Here is a 20,111-nt window from a genome sequence, read left to right as displayed (position 1 = left end):
CCTCTAGTTTTGCTCTTCCCCACAAGTGGAAACATTCTCTGTATCTATTCTATCAAAACCTCTTTCATAATTCTAAAAAGCTCTCTTATGTCACCCTTCAGCTTAGACCCAGCCTGCTCATCCTGTGCTGATGGGAATATCCTTGCATTTCTGGCATCATCCTTGTTAACCTTTTTTGCACCCTCTCCAGTGCCTCTAAATCCTTTTTATATGGTGACCAGAATTGTACACAGTACTCCATGTGGTCTAACCAAGGTTTGATACAAGTTTAGCATAACGTGTCTACTTTTCAATTCTATCCCTCTAGAAATAAACTCGAGTGCTTGGTTTGCTATTTTATAGCCTTATTAACCTGCTTTGCTACTTTGTGATTTGTGTATTCGTACTCCCAGATACCTTTGCTCCTCAACCCCATTTAAATTCTTATTTTCCAAGTAATGTGTGACTTCCTTAATGTTCTTACCAAAATGTAATACCTCACACTTGTGTTGAAAATTCATTTGCCAATTCTGCAAGTTTATTAATGTTGTCTTGTAATTTGTTGCAGTACTCCTCAGTACAGGTAGACTACCTTTTATCCGAAAACCGAAACCCTCCTAAAAACCGAAGGTTTTTTCGTTCAGCGTAAGTCGTGCGCACGACATGACCAGAGTGGCGCACGACTTACGCTGAGCAGAGGGTCAGCGTAAGTCGTGCGCACGACCCCGACCCCCGCCGACGACCGCCGACCCCCCCGCCGACCCCGACCCCCGCCGACCCACCCCCGACAAATATCCCAGTCTTATAAAATACCTTCCGAAATCCGAAATTTTCCGAAAACCAAAACACGGCTGGTCCCGAGGTTTTCAGATAAAGGATAGTCTACCTGTATTGACTATCCCCCCAATTTGGTGTCACCCGCAAATTTAGAAATTGTTTTTGATTTCCAAGTCTAAATCGTTAATATAAATTGTGAACAACATTGGTCCCAGCACTGATCCTTGTGCGACCCTACTTTCCACCTTCTGCCACTCTGAATAGCTACCCTTTATCCCTACTCTCTGCTTTCTGTCTTGAAGCCAGCTAGCTATCCATTCTGCTACTTGTCCCCTGACTCAATATGCTCTGACCTTATTCATTAGTCTATTATGTGGCACCTTATTGAAGGCCTTTTGGAAAGCTAGATAAATTATATCTACTGCATTACCATTGTTTACTCTCTCTGTTACCTCTTCAAAAAATTCAGTGTGGTTGGTCAAGCAAGACTTTACCTTTTGAAATCCATGCTGTCTATTCATTATTATGTTTTTGGTTTCTAGATGTTTTTCTGTTTTCTCCTTTAGTAGGGATTCCATTATTCTTCCTACCATCGATGTTAAGATGACTGGTCTATAGTTCCCTTGGCATGTTCTTTCTCCCTTCTTAAATATAGGTATTATGTTAGCTATCTGCCAGTCCTTTGGCACTACACCTTTTTTTTTCCTCAGGAAATTAAATGTGTGTACTAATGCCTCTGCTATCTCTTCCCAAGAATTTTTAAAAAAATGCACGGATGTAATCTATCTGGACCAGGGTTTTTATCCTCTGAGTTTGATTAGTTTATTTAATATTCTCCCCTTATTTTAAATGCAGTTATATCATTTCTAACCTCCTCTTCTGATGTCAAGTCCGCCTGATCTGTCTCCCTGATAAATATTGAAGCAAAGTAATTATTTAATATTTCTGCCATTTTGCCATCGCTACCTGTGATTTTTATCCTGTACATCCCTTAGTAGCCCTATTCCCATCCACATTCTCTTATTTATGTGCCTGTAGAATATTTTACTATTTTGTTTTCTATTCCTTGATGATTTAATTTCATAGTTCCTCTTTGTCTTCCTAATTGTTTTGTTGACTTCTCTCTTAATCTTTTCTTATCTCCTTTGAATTGTTCTCCCCTGCTGTTCATGCCCTTGCCCTCAATTTTAACCTTGTGTTTTTATTCATCCATGGTGTCTCATTAGTGTTTAGATTGTTCTTGTTTTTTAGCAGAATATATTTTTCTTGGACTCTGTTGAACACGTTTTTAAATGTTTCCCGTTGCTGTTCTACATCATTGTTTGCCAAAATTGTCCATTTTATTTTCCCAAGTTCTATTCTCAGCCCCTCAAAATTGTCTTTTCTCCAATCTATTACCCTGGTCTTCGTCGTACTTATGTCCTTCTCAATTATTATCTTAAAGCATACTATATAAAGATCACTATTGCCTAGATGCTCCCATACTTGTACTTCTCTCATCTGCTCTGGTTCATTCCCCATTACTAGATCCAGTAGCAAATCCTTCCTTGTTGGGCTTCTTGCATACTGGGTTAGAAAGGAGTCCTGCATACATTGTAGGGACTCCATTCCCTTATCCCCTTTACCTACCTCATCTGGCCAATTAATTATGGGGTAGTTGAAATCCCCCATGATGATTATTCTTTTACACATTTCCCTAATTTGTTTGCATATTTCTTCCTCCACCTCCCTTCCACTATTAGGTGGTCTGTAAACTACCCTATTATCTTTTATCTCAATCCACATGGATTCTATTTCTGTCTTGCTGATATCTGCATCACTTTTTTCTATCGCAATTATGTTATCTCTAATAAGTACAGCTACTCCGCCTCCCTTTTTTTCCTCCGTATCTTTTCTAAATATGTTATACCCTGCAATGTTTAATTCTCAGTCCTGATTTTTCCGTAGCCATGTCTCTGTAATCCCTACTATATCTGGTTCCTCATAATGTATTAATGCCTCCAGTTACCCTCTTACTATGGACACTGTGCATTACTGTACAAACAGTTTATCTCATTTTTAATAGTTCCCCTCTTTTTTAAATCATCTTTTTACACTCTTGTTCTGTAACTCTTACTTATTCCCTGGCCATTTACAGTATATCTTTCCTTAGTTTAGTCATAGAGTCATAGAGTTTTACAGCACAGAAAGAGGCCCTTCGGCCCATCGTGTCTGCGCCGCCCATCCATCCCTGTCCAGTCTAATCCCATTTTCCAGCATTTGGTCCATAGCCTTGTATGCAATGGCATTTCAAGTGCTCATCCAAATGCTTCTTGAATGTTGTGAGGGTTCCTGCCTCTACCACCCTTTTAGGCATTGAGTTCCACATTCCAACCACCCTCTGGGTGAAAAAGTTCCTCCTCAAATCCCCTCTAAATCTCCTGCCCCTTACCTTGAATCTATGCCCCCTCGTTATTGACCCCCCTACTAAGGGGAAAAGTTCCTCTTTGTCTACCCTATCTATGCCCCTCATCATTTTGTACACCTCAATCAGGTCCCCCCTCAGCCTTCTTTGCTCCAAGGAAAACAACCCCAGCCTGTTTAGTCTTTCTTCATAGCTGAGGTGCTCCATCCCAGGTAACATCCTGGTGAATCTTCTCTGCACCCTCTCCAAAGCAACCACATCCTTCCTATAGTGAGGTGACCAGAACTGCACACAGTACTCCAGCTGTGGCCTCACCAGCGTTTTGTACAGCTCCATCATAACCTCCCTGCTCTTATATTCTATGCCTCGGCTAATGAAGGCAAGTATCCCATATGCCTTTTTAACCACCTTATCTACCTGTTCCGCTGCCTTCAGGGATCTATGTACATGTACACCAAGGTCCCTCTGACCCTCTGTACTTCCTAGGGTCCTACCACTCATTGTGTATTCCCTTGCCTTATTTGTCCGTCCAAAATGCATCACCTCGCACTTTTCAGGGTTAAATTCCATTTGCCACTTTTCCGCCCATCTGACCAACCCGTTTATATCGTCCTGTAGCCTGAGGCTTTCCTCCTCGCAATTTACCACCCCACCAATTTTCGTGTCATCTGCGAACTTTTTGATCATACCTTTTACATTCTCATCCAAATCATTTATGTAGATCACAAACAACAAGGGACCCAGCACCGATCCCTGAGGTACCCCACTGGACACAGGCTTCCAGTCACAAAAGCAACCTTCGACCATCACCCTCTGCCTCCTGCCACTCAGCCAGTTTAGGATCCAACGCGCCAAGGCACCCTGGATCCCATGGGCTCTTACCTTCTTGACCAGTCTCCTATGCGGGACTTTGTCAAAAGCTTTACTGAAGTCCATGTAAACCACATCCACAGCATTTCCCTCATCCACCCCCCTAGTCACCCCCTCGAAAAATTCAATCAGATTTGTCAGACACGATTTACCCTTGACAAAGCCATGCTGACTATCCCCGATTAATCCTTGCCTCTCCAAGTGGAGACTAATTTTGTCCCTCAGAATTTTTTCCAATAATTTCCCTACCACAGATGTTAGGCTCACTGGCCTGTAATTCCCTGGTTTATCCCTGCTACCCTTCTTGTATAATGGTACTACATTAGCTGTTCTCCAGTCCTCTGGTACATCCCCTGTGGCCAGAGAGGTTCTGAAAATTTGTGTCAGAGCCCCTGCAATCTCCTCCTTTGCCTCCCACAGCAGCCTGGGATACATCTCGTCCGGGCCTGGGGATTTATCCACTTTTTGGCCTGCTAAAACTGCTAGCACCTCCTCCCTCTCGATGCTAATATGTTCAAGTATGTCACAGTCCCCTTGCCCGATTTCTATGTCCGCATCGTCTTTCTCCATAGTGAACACAGATGCAAAAAATTCACTTAAAACCCCGCCTACATCATCTGGCTCTACACACAGATTGCCACTTTGGTCCCTAATGGGCCCTACCCTTTCCCTGGTTATCCTCTTGCCCTTAATATACTTATAAAACATCTTAGGATTTTCCTTTATTTTGCTCGCCAGTGTTATTTCATGGCCCCTCCTCGCCCTCCTAATTTCTTTTTTAAGTATGCCCCTGCACTTTTTATACTCCTCTAGGGCTTCTTCCGTCTTTAGTCTTTTGTAACTGCCAAAAGCCCCCCTTTTATTTCTAATGCATTTTTGTATATCCCTTGTCATCCAAGGTTCCCTTTGCTTGTTGGTCCCACCCTTGACCTTTACAGGAACATGTTGGCGTTGTACTCTCTCTATTTCCCTTCTGAAAGTCTCCCACTGTTTTGATGTGGATTTTCCTATAAGTAGCTGCTCCCAGTCCACTTTGGCCAGATCCTGCCTTATCATATTAAAATCGGCCTTCCCCCAATTTAGAACCCTTATTTCCGGGCCGTCTTTGTCTTTTTCCATGACCACCTTAAATCTCACTGAATTATGGTCACTGTCGCCAAAATGCTCTCCTACTGATACTTCCACCACTTGCCCGGCTACATTCCCCAGAATTAGGTCCAGTACCGCCCCCTCTCTTGTAGGACTTTCTACATGTTGGCTCAAAAAGCTCTCCTGGATGCACTTTAAGAATTCTGCACCCTCTAAGCCTTTCACACTCTGACTATCCCAATTTATATTGGGGAAGTTGAAATCCCCCACTATTATTACCCTATTATTTTCACACTTCTCTGAGATTTGCCTACATATCTGTTCCTCTATCTCCCCCTGACTGTTTGGGGGTCTATAGTACACTCCCAGCAAAGTGCTTGCCCCCTTTTTGTTTTTAAGTTCTACCCATAAGGCCTCATTAGAGGAACCCGCTAATATATCATCCCTCCTTACAGCAGTAATTGACTCCTTAATTAATATTGCAACACCCCCTCCCCTTTTACACCCCCCTCTGTCTCGCCTGAAGATTCTATACCCCGGAATATTGAGCTGCCAGTCCTGACCCTCCCTCAACCATGTCTCCGTGATAGCAACAATATCGTACTCCCATGTGCTCAACAACAACTTCAGTTTAGTCTGTCCTGTGCTCTCCTTTCCTGTTTCGTTTATATGTATCATTAAACAGTTATAATTCAGTAAATTGCAACAAGTGATGGTTGTAGTTGTTTGCAGCACATTGTGGCTGAATTTTACCATGCAATGCTGGAACAGGCTCAAGTCATGCGCCACTCAGTTTATGATCTGAGCTACATTGAGTGGTAGCAGTATTGAGTGGAGGCTATTGTTTAGGATTCTTGGAAAGGAGAGAAAATTGTAGGTGAAACATGGATTTCTGTGTTGAGTAAATTTCAATCTTTGAGCTATTTGGAGGACAGAAGGATCTACAAGAATTTTAACTGTTAAGCCATTTTGTTTTTACTTCTTTGTAGATTTTGGTTTCCCTGTGTTGACTCTTACTCTGAACTTTGCACATGGAAATTGGAGTTCACGGTTGATGCTGCCATGGTGGCAGTTTCCAATGGAGATTTGGTGGAATCTGTTTACACCCACGACATGAGAAAAAAAACTTTTCACTACATGTTAACTATCCCAACAGCAGCACCGAACATTTCACTTGCTATTGGCCCCTTTGAAATACTGGTTGATCCTTACATGCATGAGGTAAGTGGAACTAAACCATATTTGGTCTGACTGGAGTAAAACTCTGGAAGATCCCAATTTTCTATATTTAAAGCACAGAGATCTCTTGCATATTAACTCTTTACTGCTAAATATTTTAGATATTTCTAGAATCTGAAATTGCACAGATGGTTTAAGTTGTGACATGTAACGTTTATAAAGTGAATATCAGTCGACATTATAGTGAACTTTTTGGAAGTTTTAAGCTGTTGCAGCAAATATCTGATTCTACCCCTAAAAGTTACTGAAAAGATACACATGAAAATATTTAACATAGTCACAGCAAGAGGAAATAACTTGGAAGGAAGGTAAAAAGGCACTTTATATTTAACTACTTTCCCCACAGCAGTGAATTTATGGAATTAACTGCAAAGGCAAGCAGTGGGGCTGATTGATTGTGTCAGCAAATTGAGAGAACTTTGGTAGAGTATTATGAGGTATCGTATATGATATTTTCTAGAATCAGGGACCAGCCTGGCAGGTTGAAATGGTGTTTACTGTCCTTCATTTTCCTATGGGTGTCACAGGATATATTTCTAAATTAGTTTACTCCTAATGTCATTATCTTAAATCCTACCCTGATTTTACCTATTAGGAAAGCGGTGTAGACAAACTCTTATCATTTTTAATGCCAAGCATCTTTTTTTGGCAATCGGAGAGGGGCATTGGATTTTCGTGGAGATGATGGTGACTGATGTCAGTGCTGGGGAGTGCAACATATTTTATTTGGGACACTGAGACATATCATTAAGTAACTCCCAGGTCAGGTGTACAGGCCAAATGCAGTGTAAAACTCTCTATACTTTGCCTCAACCCCAACTTAGAAAAATGCCTCTTAGTGCATTATTGTGACCTCGCCCTCCCCCTTTCCATTCCTTGTGGCTTCTCTGGGTAGAGTTGCCAATTCATTCAAGTGTAGATACTTTTGTGCTGTGTATTTGTACCCTCTGGGAATGGGCTGCAGCTTAGATATAGGACTTGCAGCCCGTGTCTGGTTTTGTGTGTAAGAAAGATCGGAGCCTTTGACTTAAGTTTGGGCTGGATTCAAAACCATATTCTATCACAAATTATACCCACTACAGGTACTAATGTATATATTTTTTTGTGCTAAGCCAGCAAAATCTGAAAATTGGATAGTTTAGTACGTATGATGAATAGTGAAATTTAATGAATAACAGTAAATGTGGTGATCAAGTTCAAAGTTCATTATCTGAGGAGTTGTGAATGGCACTGAACACTGTGCAGTCATCAGCGAACATCCCCATTTCTGACCTTATGTTGGAGGGAAGGTCATTGATGAAGCAGCTAAAGATGGTTGGGCCTCGGACACTGCCCTGAGGAACTCCTGCAACGCTGGCAGGGCCCATAGCCTTTGCGCATTGGATACAGCAAAGGCTATGGGCCCTGACAACATCCCGGATATCGTGCTGAAGACTTGTGCTCCAGAACTAGCCGCGCCTCTAGCCAAGCTGTTCCAGTACAGCTACAACACTGTCATCTATCCGACAATGTGGAAAACTGCCCAGGTATGTCCTGTCTACAAAAAGCAGGACCAATCCAATCCGGCCAATTACCGCCCCATCAGTCTACTCTCAATCATCAGCAAAGTGACGGAAGGTGTCATCGACAGTTACTCACCAATAACCTGCTCACTGATGCCCAGTTTGGGTTCCGCCAAGACCACTCTGCTCCCAACCTCATTACAGCCTTAGTCCATGGACAAAGGAGTTGAATTCCAGAGGTGAGGTGAGAGTGACTGCCCTTGATATCAAGGCAGCATTTGACCGAGTGTGGCATCAAGGAGCCCTAGTAAAACTGAAGTCAATGGGAATCGGAAAGGGGGGGGGGGGCGGTGGGGGAAAGCTCTCCACTGGCTAGAGTCATACCTAGCTCAAAGGAAGATGATTGTGGTGATTGAAGGTCAATCATCACAGCCCCAGGATATCGCTGCAGGAGTTCCTCAGGGCAGTGTCCTAGGCCCAACCATCTTCAGCTGCTTCATCAATCACGTTCCCTCCAACATAAGGTCAGAAATGGGGATATTTGCTAATGTCTGCACAATTTTCAGTGCCATTCACAACTCCTCAGATAATGCAGTAGTCCATGCCCATATGCAACAAGACCTGGATGACGTTCAGAAGTGCCAGACAATGAGTATCTCCAACCAGCGAGAGTCTAACCACCGCCCCTTGACATTCAATGGCATTACCATTGCCGAATCCCCCACCATCAATATCCTGGGGGTCACCATTGACCAGAAACTTAACTGGACCAGCTACATAAATACTGTGGCAACAAGAGAAGGTCAGAGGCTAGGTATTCTGCAGCGAGTGTCTTACCTCCTGACTCCCCAAAGCCTTTCTACCATCTACAAGGCACAAGTAAGGAGTGTGATGGAATACTCTCCACTTGCCTGGATGAGTGCAGCTGCAACAACACTCAAGAGGCTCGACACCAGACAGGACCAAGCAATCCGCTTGATTGGCACCCCATCCACCACCTTAAACGTTCACTCCCTCCACCACCAGCGTACCGTGGCTGCAGTGTGTACCATCTACGAGATGCACTGCAGCAACTCGCCAAGGCTTCTTCAACAGCACCTCCCAAACCCGCGACCTCTTCCACCTAGAAGGACAAGGGCAGCAGGCGCATGGGAACACCACCACCTCCAAGTTCCCCTCCAAGTCACACACCATCCTGACTTAGAAGTATATCGCCGATCCTTCATCGTTGCTGGGTCAAAATCCTGGAACTCCCTACCGAACAGCACTGTGGGAGTACCTTCACCACACGGACTGCAGCAGTTCAAGAAGGCAGCTCACCACCACCTTGAGGGCAATTAGGGATGGGCAATAAATGCTGGCCTTACCAGCGACGTCCACATCCCACAAACTAATAAAAAAAAATTATTTCTATGTTTGTAGTATTCAACTTATGTAGTTATTCTTCAGAGACGTATTGCATATGATCTGAAGTGTCTGATTTCCCTCCCCGCGCCCCCCCCCCCCCCCAAAAAAAAAACTATTGGACTTGATTTTCTTGAAGTGTTTTATTGAGCTTAATTATAAAAAATAGTTTCATGTTCTGATTTTAATGCTCCATCTTTTCATTTCTTCAATATGCATCCACAGGGGAATAATTTTTAGTTATATGGGAAATGCCTGTAACCTAATTCTAGACCAAGAGGAGCAAGACCTTGGTACTTATGTTGAGCTGTTCTGCAATAATGTATTGCTGAAGTCAAATAAGATCATTAAATGATTGTAAATATTGTTTGTTACAATATTATACTTCAACAATGCCCTGCTCTCCCCCACCCCCATTCCTCTTCTACTTTTCTCCCCAACTTTACTCCATTTGGAAGACATTAGCTCCTTCCTGAGGTATGGTTCCAAGGGTGATGAGCACCGTCTGGTACCTCACCCAAATTGCCATTCTCAACACCTGAGCCTGGACATTAAGCGTTGGCGGGTTATATGATCATGGGAAGCATTGCAGTTAAGCCCAATCTTATCCTTCCTTGGTGTTCACATACATGCAGAGCTAACTAGATTGCGATTATATTGAATCATAGAATGGTTACAGCACGGTAGAAGGCCATTCGGCCCGTTGCGCTCGGGTGCTTTAGCTAGTCCCGCTCAAAAGCAGGTATCTTGGTTGATTTTTTTTCTTCCCTAATCCATGCTACTGAGGCCAATTGTAGAGCCTTTACTGCTGTCCCAGCTGAGATCCTAACAACACAAACTGGGGGGTTCAAATCTTTGACCACCTTGGTCTTTATCGGTCAAATATTCACTGCTTTAACCAGCAGGGACATAAATGTAGGCTTGGTACTAGAAACACGGTGAGAATGCATGACCACAAGTAGCTATTGGAACCAGGTCAATCATGACATTTAAGAGGGACTTTTGAATCCATCAGAACATCTAACATGTAATAAAGGTTATGAAGAAAAATAAAGGAAATAGGATTAAAATAGATATCTCTGATGTGGAGTCAGCACAGGCAGACTGGACTGAATGTCCTCTTCCGTGATGAAATTTCAGATATTTTTGTTGCAGGAATGAAGTTAGCTTTCTGTATGGAATCTGTGGGTAAGATGCAATCATTTGATTAATGTGTAGAGTAGGCTATCTTTGTCATACATCTATGTCAACGTATCATGCTTTTAAGGCTGTTGAGGTCATGAGACCAGAGGATAAATGTGCATTAGTGTGAAAATGTGTTGCAGCAAGGAGTGGTCGGAGTTTGCTTTGTCCCCATATTGCTCCACACAACAAGCTATTAATTCCAATTACACCACCAGAAAAATCGGCATGTGAAGACCAGTTTCTTCCCTCCCCACCGCCCTCCCCCAACCACAGGAAAAGAAGGGGAGAACCTCGTTCGCTGTTGCTCATGTCCTAAAAATTGGTTATAGAGTGGTGTAGGCAGATGCCTGGGAGCAGCTCACCTGGTTTCTCTCAGCCAAGGAGCTAGGTATGTTAGGAGGATAATCTAAAAGGGAGCATTTATTCCATATAATATAGGTGACCTAATACAGTATGTGGGATTATTTTAACAAAACATCTAGACAATAGCAATCACAACATAAGAAAGATTGAAAAGGACATAAGTAAGACAAAGACCTAAGTAATAAATTGGAAAAAAGCTGATTTTAAGGGGATGAGAATGGAATTGGTGAAAGTGAACTGAAAAAATGTACTAACAAACAAAGAAATAGAACAACAGTGGGAAACATTTAAAACTATGATCAATAGAGTCCAGGAGAAATATATCCCATTGAAAAAAGCAAGAACAAACTGGCCAGTAATGACACACCATGGATGAACAGAGAAATAAGGGCAACATTGAAATTAATGAAAAAGGCATACACGAAGTACATAGACAACAAAGCAAAGGATGTTAAAAAAGGAATACAAAATGGTTAGGAAAGAAGCCAAAAACCAATTGGGGAGGCAAAGATAAACTGCAAAATTAAATTATCAAGGATTATGAACAAAAATAGTAAAGTATTCTACAGACGCATAAATAACAAAAGAAAAATCAGGATAGGGATAGGGCCACTAAGGGATACACACGATATAATGACAGCGAAATGACAGAAATATTAAATAATTACATTGCCACGATATTTACCAGGGGGACTAACAATGGTGGACATGACATTAGAAGAAAAGATCAAAAAAATGTAAAGACATTTAAGATAGAAAGGGGGAAGATAATTGATAAATTAAGTGAACTTGGAGAGGATAAAACCCCTGGTCCAAATGGATTGGATCCGTGCATATTAAAAGAAGTTAGGGAAGAGTAGCAGAGACACTATTACATATATATAAAAATTCATTAGAAAAGAAAATAGTGCCAGAGGACTGGTGGACAGCAAATGTTAGTCCTATATATAAAAAGAGAGAGAGAACAAGTCCAGGGAACTATAGACCAATTAACTTAACGCCAGTGGTAGGAAAGATAATGGAATCCTTACTCAAAGATGTAATAGAAAAACATCTAGATATTGAAAATATAAGTCAGCATGGATTCCAAAAGGGAAGGGCATGCTTGACCAAACTTATTGAATTCTTTGAGGAAGTAACAGAAATGATAGATGAGGGTAATGCAGTAGATGTAATATATATGGATTTCCAAAAAGACTTCGATAAGGTATCGCATAGTAGTTTCATGACTAAGGTCAGAGCATTTGGAATTGGGGGGCAAGTAGCAGAATGGATAGCAAGCTGGCTGCAAAACAGAAAACCGAGTAGGGGTTAGAGGTAGTTACTCAGATTGGTAAATGGTGGGAAGTGGTGTTCCACAAGGATCGGTGCTGGGACCACTGTTCGCCGTTTACATAAACTGTTTGAACTCCAAATTAGGGGGCTAGTTAATACAGAGGAGGACTGCGATAAAATACAAGAAGACATTAATAAACTTGCAGAAAGGGTGTGTAATTGGCAAAAGAACTTCAGTCTAGATAAGTGTGAGGTAGTACATTTTGAAAGGAAGAATAAAAAAGCCACATACTCCTTGGAAAATAAGAGTCCAAATGGGGTAGAGGAGCAGTGAGATCTGGGGTTACAGATACACAAATCACAAAGTAGCGACACAGGTTAATAAAGCCACAAACAAAGCACTGGGTTTCATTTCTAGAGGGATAGAATTGAAAAGCAGAGGTTATGTTAAACTTGTATAGAACCTTGGTTAGACTACACTTGGAGTACTGTGACCAGTTCTGGTCTCCATATTATAAAAAGGACATAGAAGCACTGGATAAGGTGCAAAAAAGATTTACTACAGTGATACCAGAACCGAGAGGTTATACTTATCAGGAAAGATTGAACAGGCAGGAGCTCTTTTTCTCTAGAAGACTGAGGGATGACCTGATTGAGGTCTTTAAGATTATGAAAGGGTTTGATAGCAGATGTAGAGAAGATGTTTCCACTCGCAGGTGAGATCAGAACTCAAGGCCATAAATATAAGATAGTCACAAATAAATCCATTAGAGAATTCAGGAGAAACTTCTTTACCCAGTGAGTGGTTAGAATGTGGAACTCGCTACCACAAGTAGTATTTGAGGCAAAATAGCAAGTATGCATTTAAGGGGAAGCTAGATAAGCACATGAGGGAGAAAGGAATAGAAGGATATTTTAATGGGGTTAGATGAAGAACGGTGGGAGGAGGCACGTGTGGAGCACAAACACTGGCATGGACCTATTGGGCCGAATGTCCTGGAACTAGTTTGTAATACTTTGTAAAACTTACATTCATAGAACACCTTCAAGATAATAAAACATTCCAAGGCGCTTCATGCAAGTGAGAACAGATGCCAGGCAGTGAATGGAGAAAAGTTAGGCAAGTTGACCAAAACATGGGCAAAGTAGGTTTTCAGAGGCTTTTCAAAGAGGAAGCAAGCTGGAGAGGTTGTGAAAGAGTGTTAGACCAAGACAGCCTATGCTCCGCGACCATAGGTGGAGTGGAGAGGAGATGCAAATGAGGCCAGAGTTGGAAGTGCTGAGGGTGCGTTGACCTGTGAAGGAGGCTGCACAGGTAGGGAGGTGCAAGGTCGTAGAGGGATTTGTAGATTAGGAAATGATGGAGGGACATGTAGATGTACAGCATTTGTGTCCTATTTCATGTTCCCCATGAGCACCTAAAAGTGACCCTAATAAAGGACTGTGTTTGTGCAATAAGCTCCCAAGTGCCATGTTATTAAATGTTTACCATATGGCATTAAATACAATTACTACAGATAGAAGTACTCTGAAGTCTAAACATCAAAAATAAAAATGTACCTATAATGGTAAAGAAAAATAAACTTAATTTTTTAGACAACATAGTATTAAAAACATCTCCATCTTTGTTAGCCGCACTTCTGAATTATAATATCACCATCTTCATGAACCATGAACGTAACTGCGGAAGTTTGGGTTTGGTGATATGGGTGCTTATGGCTATTATAATGGTGGCCGTGATGTAACGGTTGCTTAATAAGCCGTCAGCCGTGGCTCAGTTGGTAGCACCCTCACCTCTGAATCAGAAGGTTGTGGTCAAGTCCCGCTCCAGAGACTTGAGCACAAAAGGCTTATACCCCAGTGCAGTACTGAGGGAGTGCTGCACTGTCGGAGGTGCCATCTTTCGGATGAGACGTTAAACCGAGGCCCTGTCTGCTCTCTCAGGTGGACGTAAAAGATCCCATGGTGCTATTTCGAAGAGGAGCAGGGGAGTTATCCCCGGTGTCCTGGCCAATATTTATCCCTCAACCAACATCACTAAAACAGATGACCTGGCCATTATCACATTGCTGTTTCTGGGAGCTTGCTGTGCGTAATTTGGCTGCCACGGTTCTGACATTACAGTAGTGACTACACTTCAAAAAGCAATTACAGGTAACTCTCAATTTATCGGCACCTAAAATAACCGGAAATCTCGGTTAACCGGCAAAATGCAGGAGTAGGTTCAGGTAAGTTTTACTTCATATTACTGGCCTTCCTCGATCTGTGGCTGTGCAATCGGGTGTGGCTGCAGCTGTTGCTAAGCAACAGGGACGCTTGGATATTGTGGCCATTGTTCTGCACCTGTTGCTAAGCAACAGGGTTTGTTGCTGTATACGGAGCTCTCAGCTCTCCGTATCTTTTACTAAAGCTCTCGGTTATCCGGAATTTTTGATGAACCGGCACCCCGTCGGTGCTGGATAAAAAAGAGTTTCCTGTAATTGGCTGAAAAGTGCTTTGGAGCATCCCGTGGTCGTGAAAGGCGCTATATAAATGCAAGTCTTTCTATCTTCTTTTCTAAAATGGCCATTTTGTGAGTTTGTGTGATGGTTTTTTGTTTTTATTGAAAAATTAATTACCAGCCAGATGGTGCTGTGTAATCTAAATTTTTTCTTAATAGATAGAAAAATAAATTAATAGAGGGGGTGCATTACATTTAAATTACTACTTGTATAGTAATGTCTTCCATCAGTTTTATGTCATAACTGATCATAAGTAAAGTGCAGTGGCATAAACTACTTTCCTACTTAATGAGAAAGATTTAGATCCCCTGCAGTAGCTTTGTGAAGATTTGTTTTGTGGATTTTCATTTAATTTACACAGTCTTTTACATTAGTGAAAATAATTTAGTTTCATGTATGTATGAACTAATTGTTGCTACAGTATTCAGTACCATTTTAAGACCAATTTGTCATATTTAGTGTAAACTTTTATGCTGTGCCATCTGTGGAACTACCAGTGTTAGTCTTGTGCTCCAGGAAAACAAATTTGAATTTTAAGGAAAACTTTGCGGTGGTGATAAAGTCTGTAATAATTAGAATGTTGCATTATAGAGCAATGCATTTTGTTCATTGATGTTGCTTATGTAATAACCCTAATAGTTGAGTTTGTGTATGACTTTTGCTGTTGATGTCCTTTACCTGTTAGAAAAAATTGTGAATTAGCTTGGTTCTTAAATCTTTAACTACAGTTGTTATTTTAGTTCACATTTATTCAATACTTAAAATGTTGCCATTCATGGTTTGTAAACTTGATTAAACATGAATTTCATTGTTAACAAAAATGTTAACCTAATGAAATCTGTTAGTGACATTTCATGGAGCACCACATATCTTAACCGCATTCTTAGATCAAAATGTGTTGATTGTAATGCCCATATCGCAGAAAATGTGTGTGTTCCTAGTAAATCTGAATTGCTGAGAAATGCTTGACTTTATAGTCGGGCCAATAAAGGAATGTGTTCTCCTTTTTGAAAATTGTAGATGGTAACTTAAAAGTGCTATAATTGAAAAGTACACACGGGGGCAGCAACAAGCAATGGGTAAGGGGAGTTTAGATTGAAATACGGGGGATTAGAGAGAAACTGAACACCTCAAACTTTGACTAAAATTTAGACAGTACATGTTATATGATCTTCAGAATTTGTTATCTTTCTAATAAAGGTAGTAATTTCTCCTAATCTGTTTTGTTAAAACTAAACTGAAAAATTTGGAAATAATTAGCCGAGTTACAGATTTTCAGAAGATTCCAAAAATGACACTTTTACACATTTTCCATATCGAACCTTTTGAATTGTACACCACAATAGAACATTTCTTATTTTATGGTGCAGTATTTAACATTACATAGAACATTTCTTATTTTATAGTTATGTCATTCTACTTTAGAGCATCATTTGTGAGAAATCTACATCAAATTGTGTTTAATATGAAAGAAATGTGATGTATACTTAAATTAGTTTTTGTAGTCGGACCTAAGACTGGCCAAGCACAATAAATGTTCCATTTGACAAAAATTGTGAATCGGACTGAATGAATTCCTTGCAATGGAAGTTGCATATGGAGCAATACTCAATATAGTATTTCTGATTTTGGTCTAATCTAAAAATGTATTTTTATTGAAATGATAATGAATCTGTTTCACATTTTTATGTCATGCCTTTCCAGGTGACACATTTCTGCTTACCCCAACTGTTGCCACTTCTCAAACACACCACATCCTTTCTTCATGAGATTTTTGAGTTTTATGAAGAGATTCTGACCTGCCGATACCCCTATGCCTATTATAAGACTGTATTTGTTGATGAAGCCTATGTAGAAGTAGCTTCATATGCATCTATGAGTATTTTAAGGTGAGTCTCTATTGGGAAAATCTATTTTGGAGGAAATGTTGACTGGATAGTAGACATTCCCCATAGTGAGGGCTACTTGGAGTGAGCTTTTCAGGCTGCTTTCAAACATTTGTTTGCTGCCTGTTCGAATGGAATTGGCAGAAGCTTATAAGCAGAGTACTTGCCTGCTTTTGACTGGGTTAGGATGCATGGTGTTGGGAAAACTGAAAGGTGAAAGGAGAAAATATTTTAAAACTACTGCTTGATAGTTAAGGAAGCAGTTTGGAGTTTTAAATGGAGCACAGAACTCATCTAGTGCTTTTATTGATAAAGGCACTGTCCAGTGAAACAGCCAGTTGTACCTGGAGGATCGCAGGTTCAATCCACAGTTTGTGCTGAATTAGCTGATCTTTGATAATGCAGGGGCACTACCGTTAGACTCAGCACCCCGGGTTAAAACACTAGATTGAGAATTGGAAAACCATTAGAAGGTGAAAGGCTTCAGAGTGTGCCCATATTTTTTCCTGATGACCACGCGTGCACTTTCTGGCAGAGTCACTGGATAGTTATTAGGAGCAGGAACTTGGCTATTTTTCCTCTGCTTTTCCTACCTGAGTGGTACTGAAGCTAGTTATAGTGCTATACCACTGTCTCAACTGCTATCAGCTAACTGGACATCTGTTATGGACTGAACCTGTGACCTTTCTTGTCTGTAGGATCAGTACAACAAACAGGGTGTTTAATGAATTGAGCCATCAGGGTAAGTATGCTTGAAAAACTGTGTCAGTTATACTTGGATGAGAGCCATGTCTGAGGTTAGATCCCTGCCCCTTTGAATGGTAGTCAAGCACCACAAGAACTATTCTACCTCCCTATACCAACAATTAATGTTGTTCTCACGTTTCTTAAAGTGGAAGATTACATTCAAGCCATCTAATTAAATGTCCAATGATGAATACTATATAGTAATATTGTGGTCTGTCTATTGTCCTGGGATGGAAACACCCTTGGTGAAGTCATGGCTAGTGTTTTGGAGTTTTCCAAACTAAAGCTTCATGTTTGCACACTAGAGCCTAAAATTTTTTTTTAAATGACTTCTAGATCTTTATTTTAACCTAGTTTAAGAAATTAATCTCAGAATTTATAATTCAGTCAAGTGCCTAAAAGTTGTAACACTTAAAAATGGTTGATTAATTTTATTTGTCTTGTTTAAACAAAAAATCTGATTATGCTAATTCATTTGATAGTACCGGAGACAGATGTGTCTAGGTCAGATGGCAAGATGGCAGAGTAAAGCCCTGTCTCAATAATATCAGTCACAGAATTTCCCTCACCAGCAATCATTACAATCACTCAGATTGCCAGTTTAGTCCCACTTGTGCCAAAGTATGGCGTGTTTGTGCTATGGGTCTATTTCCACCAGGAACCGGATTGAGACAGCATGCTTGTTTCAAGGAGGAGCCTTACAACTGCAGATTATTTTGAGCTTGGTTCAAGCCTGAGATATAGAAATGAAATGGTAGACCTCTAACTTATTGCACAATCCAATCTCTGGTATTTAACTTGATTTAAAGAAAGTGGGTTCACTTCTACATTATCTCGGCTGCCCGTGTCCTAACTCGCACCAAGTCCCGTTCACCCATCACCCCTGTGCTCGCTGACCTACATTGGTTCCCGGTTAAGCAGCGCCTCGATGTCAAAATCCTGATCCTTGTTTTCATATCCCTCCATGGCCTCGCCCCTCCCTATCTCTGTAATCTCCTTCAGCCCCACAAACCCCCCCGAGATATCTGCGCTCCTCTAATTCTGCCCTCTTGAGCATCCCTGACTATAATCGCTCAACCATTGGTGGCCGTGCCTTCTGTTGCCTAGGTCCTAAGCTCTGGAATTCCCTGTCTAAACCTCTCCGCCTCGCTACCTCTCTTTCCTCCATTAAAACGCTCCTTAAAACGTATCTCTTTGACCAAACTTTTGGTCACCTGCCCTAATTTCTCCTTGTGTGGCTTGGTGTCAAAATTTTTGTCTTATAATACTCCTGTGCAGCGCCGTGGGACGTTTTACTACGTTAAAGGCGCTATATAAATACAAGTTGTCGTTGTCTGTTATTTTTATTGTTTAAATGTAGCTTTTTGTCTCTCCAATCAGTTTTCTCCACTCCATTTGTCTCTTGAACCTGTTGAGGGGGACAGTTCCATGCATGCTTGTAGTCTTCTTGTTACCTCACCCATGTGGTCACTATTCATATATACACAGATCCTGACTTCAATTGATGTCCACAGCAGTGGTCACTGTAAGCAATCCAAAGGATAAACGCAGCCCATTTTCCCCCAACCCTTTCACCTGATGCGGAAGCTAGGTGCAATGGCCCTACTGTTGACATGGCTGAGATCTGTGAATTCAGCACAAACTAGGATAGAATTGGGGGCCTTCATGGTCTGTATGGCTCAGCTACTCCAGTCATTTGATAACCTCAGCAAGCACTTGGCTCCCCCAATGGCTCAAATGTCAGTTATGTTATACGATGCAGTCGGCTCCTGATCTTGTATTGAGTAGCAAATTGAGTCCCAATGTGGAGCTATGTTGAGTTCTTCCACATAGTGAAAACCAGTTTAAATTTAAATAGGATGCTGTTACAGAAATTCTAGTGGCCAGCTCCAGAAAAGCATTACTGAGGCCTGGGAGAAGATTTCTTTTATTCGTTGCTGGGATGTGGGCGTCGCTGGCAAGGCCAGCATTTATTGCCCATCCCTAAATGCTCTTGAGAAGGTGGTGGCGAGCCGCCTTCTTGAATTGCTGCAATCTTTGTAGTGAAGGTACTCCCACAGTGCTGTTATGGAGGGCGTTGCAGGATTTTGACCCAGCGACAATGAAGGAATGGCGATATATTTCCAAGAAAGGATGGTGTGTAATTTGGAGGGGAACTTGCAGGTGATGGTGTTCCCATGCGCCAACTGCCCATATCCTTCTAGGTGGTAGAGGCCATGGGTTTGAGAGGTGCTTCCGAAGAAGCCTTGGCGAGTTGCTGCAGCGCGTCTTGCAGATGGTACACACTACAGTCAAGATGCGCCAGTGGTGGAGGGAGTGAATGTTTAAAGTAGTGGATGGGGTGCGAGTCAAGCGGGCTGCTTTGTTCTGGATGGTGTCGAGCTTCTTGTGTTGTTGGAGCTGCACTCATCCATGCAAGTGGAGAATATTCCATCACACTCCTTACTTGTGCCTTGTAGATGGTGGAAAGGCTTTGGGAGTCAGGAGGTGAGACACGCCGGAGGTAAATCATGCTTGACTAATCTACTGGAATTTTTTGAGGATGTAACTGGTAAAATAGATAAGGGAGAACCAGTGGATGTGGTGTATTTGGACTTTGAGAAGGCTTTCGATAAGGTCCCACATAAGAGATTAGCGTGCAAAATTAAGGCACATGGGATTGGGGGCAAGGTATTGACTTGGATAGAGGACTGGTTGGCGGACAGAAAGCAAAGAGTTGGAATAAACGGGTCATTTTCTGAGTGGCAGGCAGTGACTAGTGGGGTACCGCAAGGATCGGCCCTAGGACCCCAGCTGTTCACAATATATATTAATGATCTGGACGAAGGAATTGCATGTAATATCTCCAAATTTGCAGACGACACAAAGCTGGGTGGGAGGGTAAGCTATG

At 41.6% G+C, this 20,111-nt stretch overlaps 1 protein-coding gene across 4 annotated transcripts in view; it reads left to right on the top strand.

Annotated features, from left to right (window-relative positions):
• The window catches only part of taf2 (TAF2 RNA polymerase II, TATA box binding protein (TBP)-associated factor), a 170,745-nt gene that overhangs the window by 18,736 nt on the left and 131,898 nt on the right, over positions 1-20,111 (top strand). For all 4 annotated transcript variants that reach the window (XM_085993331.1, XM_085993333.1, XM_085993332.1 and 1 more), the window contains exons 6-7: positions 6,109-6,340; positions 16,293-16,477. In XM_085993331.1, coding sequence (XP_085849457.1) covers positions 6,109-6,340; positions 16,293-16,477 — 417 coding nt within the window. The remainder of the gene's footprint in view (positions 1-6,108; positions 6,341-16,292; positions 16,478-20,111) is intronic.

The sequence above is a fragment of the Somniosus microcephalus genome, chromosome 7, assembly GCF_052327205.1.
Source record: "Somniosus microcephalus isolate GS21.2 chromosome 7, FLI_Smic_1.0, whole genome shotgun sequence".
NCBI classification, from domain to species: Eukaryota; Metazoa; Chordata; class Chondrichthyes; order Squaliformes; family Somniosidae; genus Somniosus; species Somniosus microcephalus.
The sequence above is the reverse complement of the archived record's forward strand: the minus strand, read 5'-3'. Positions and strand labels throughout refer to the sequence as shown.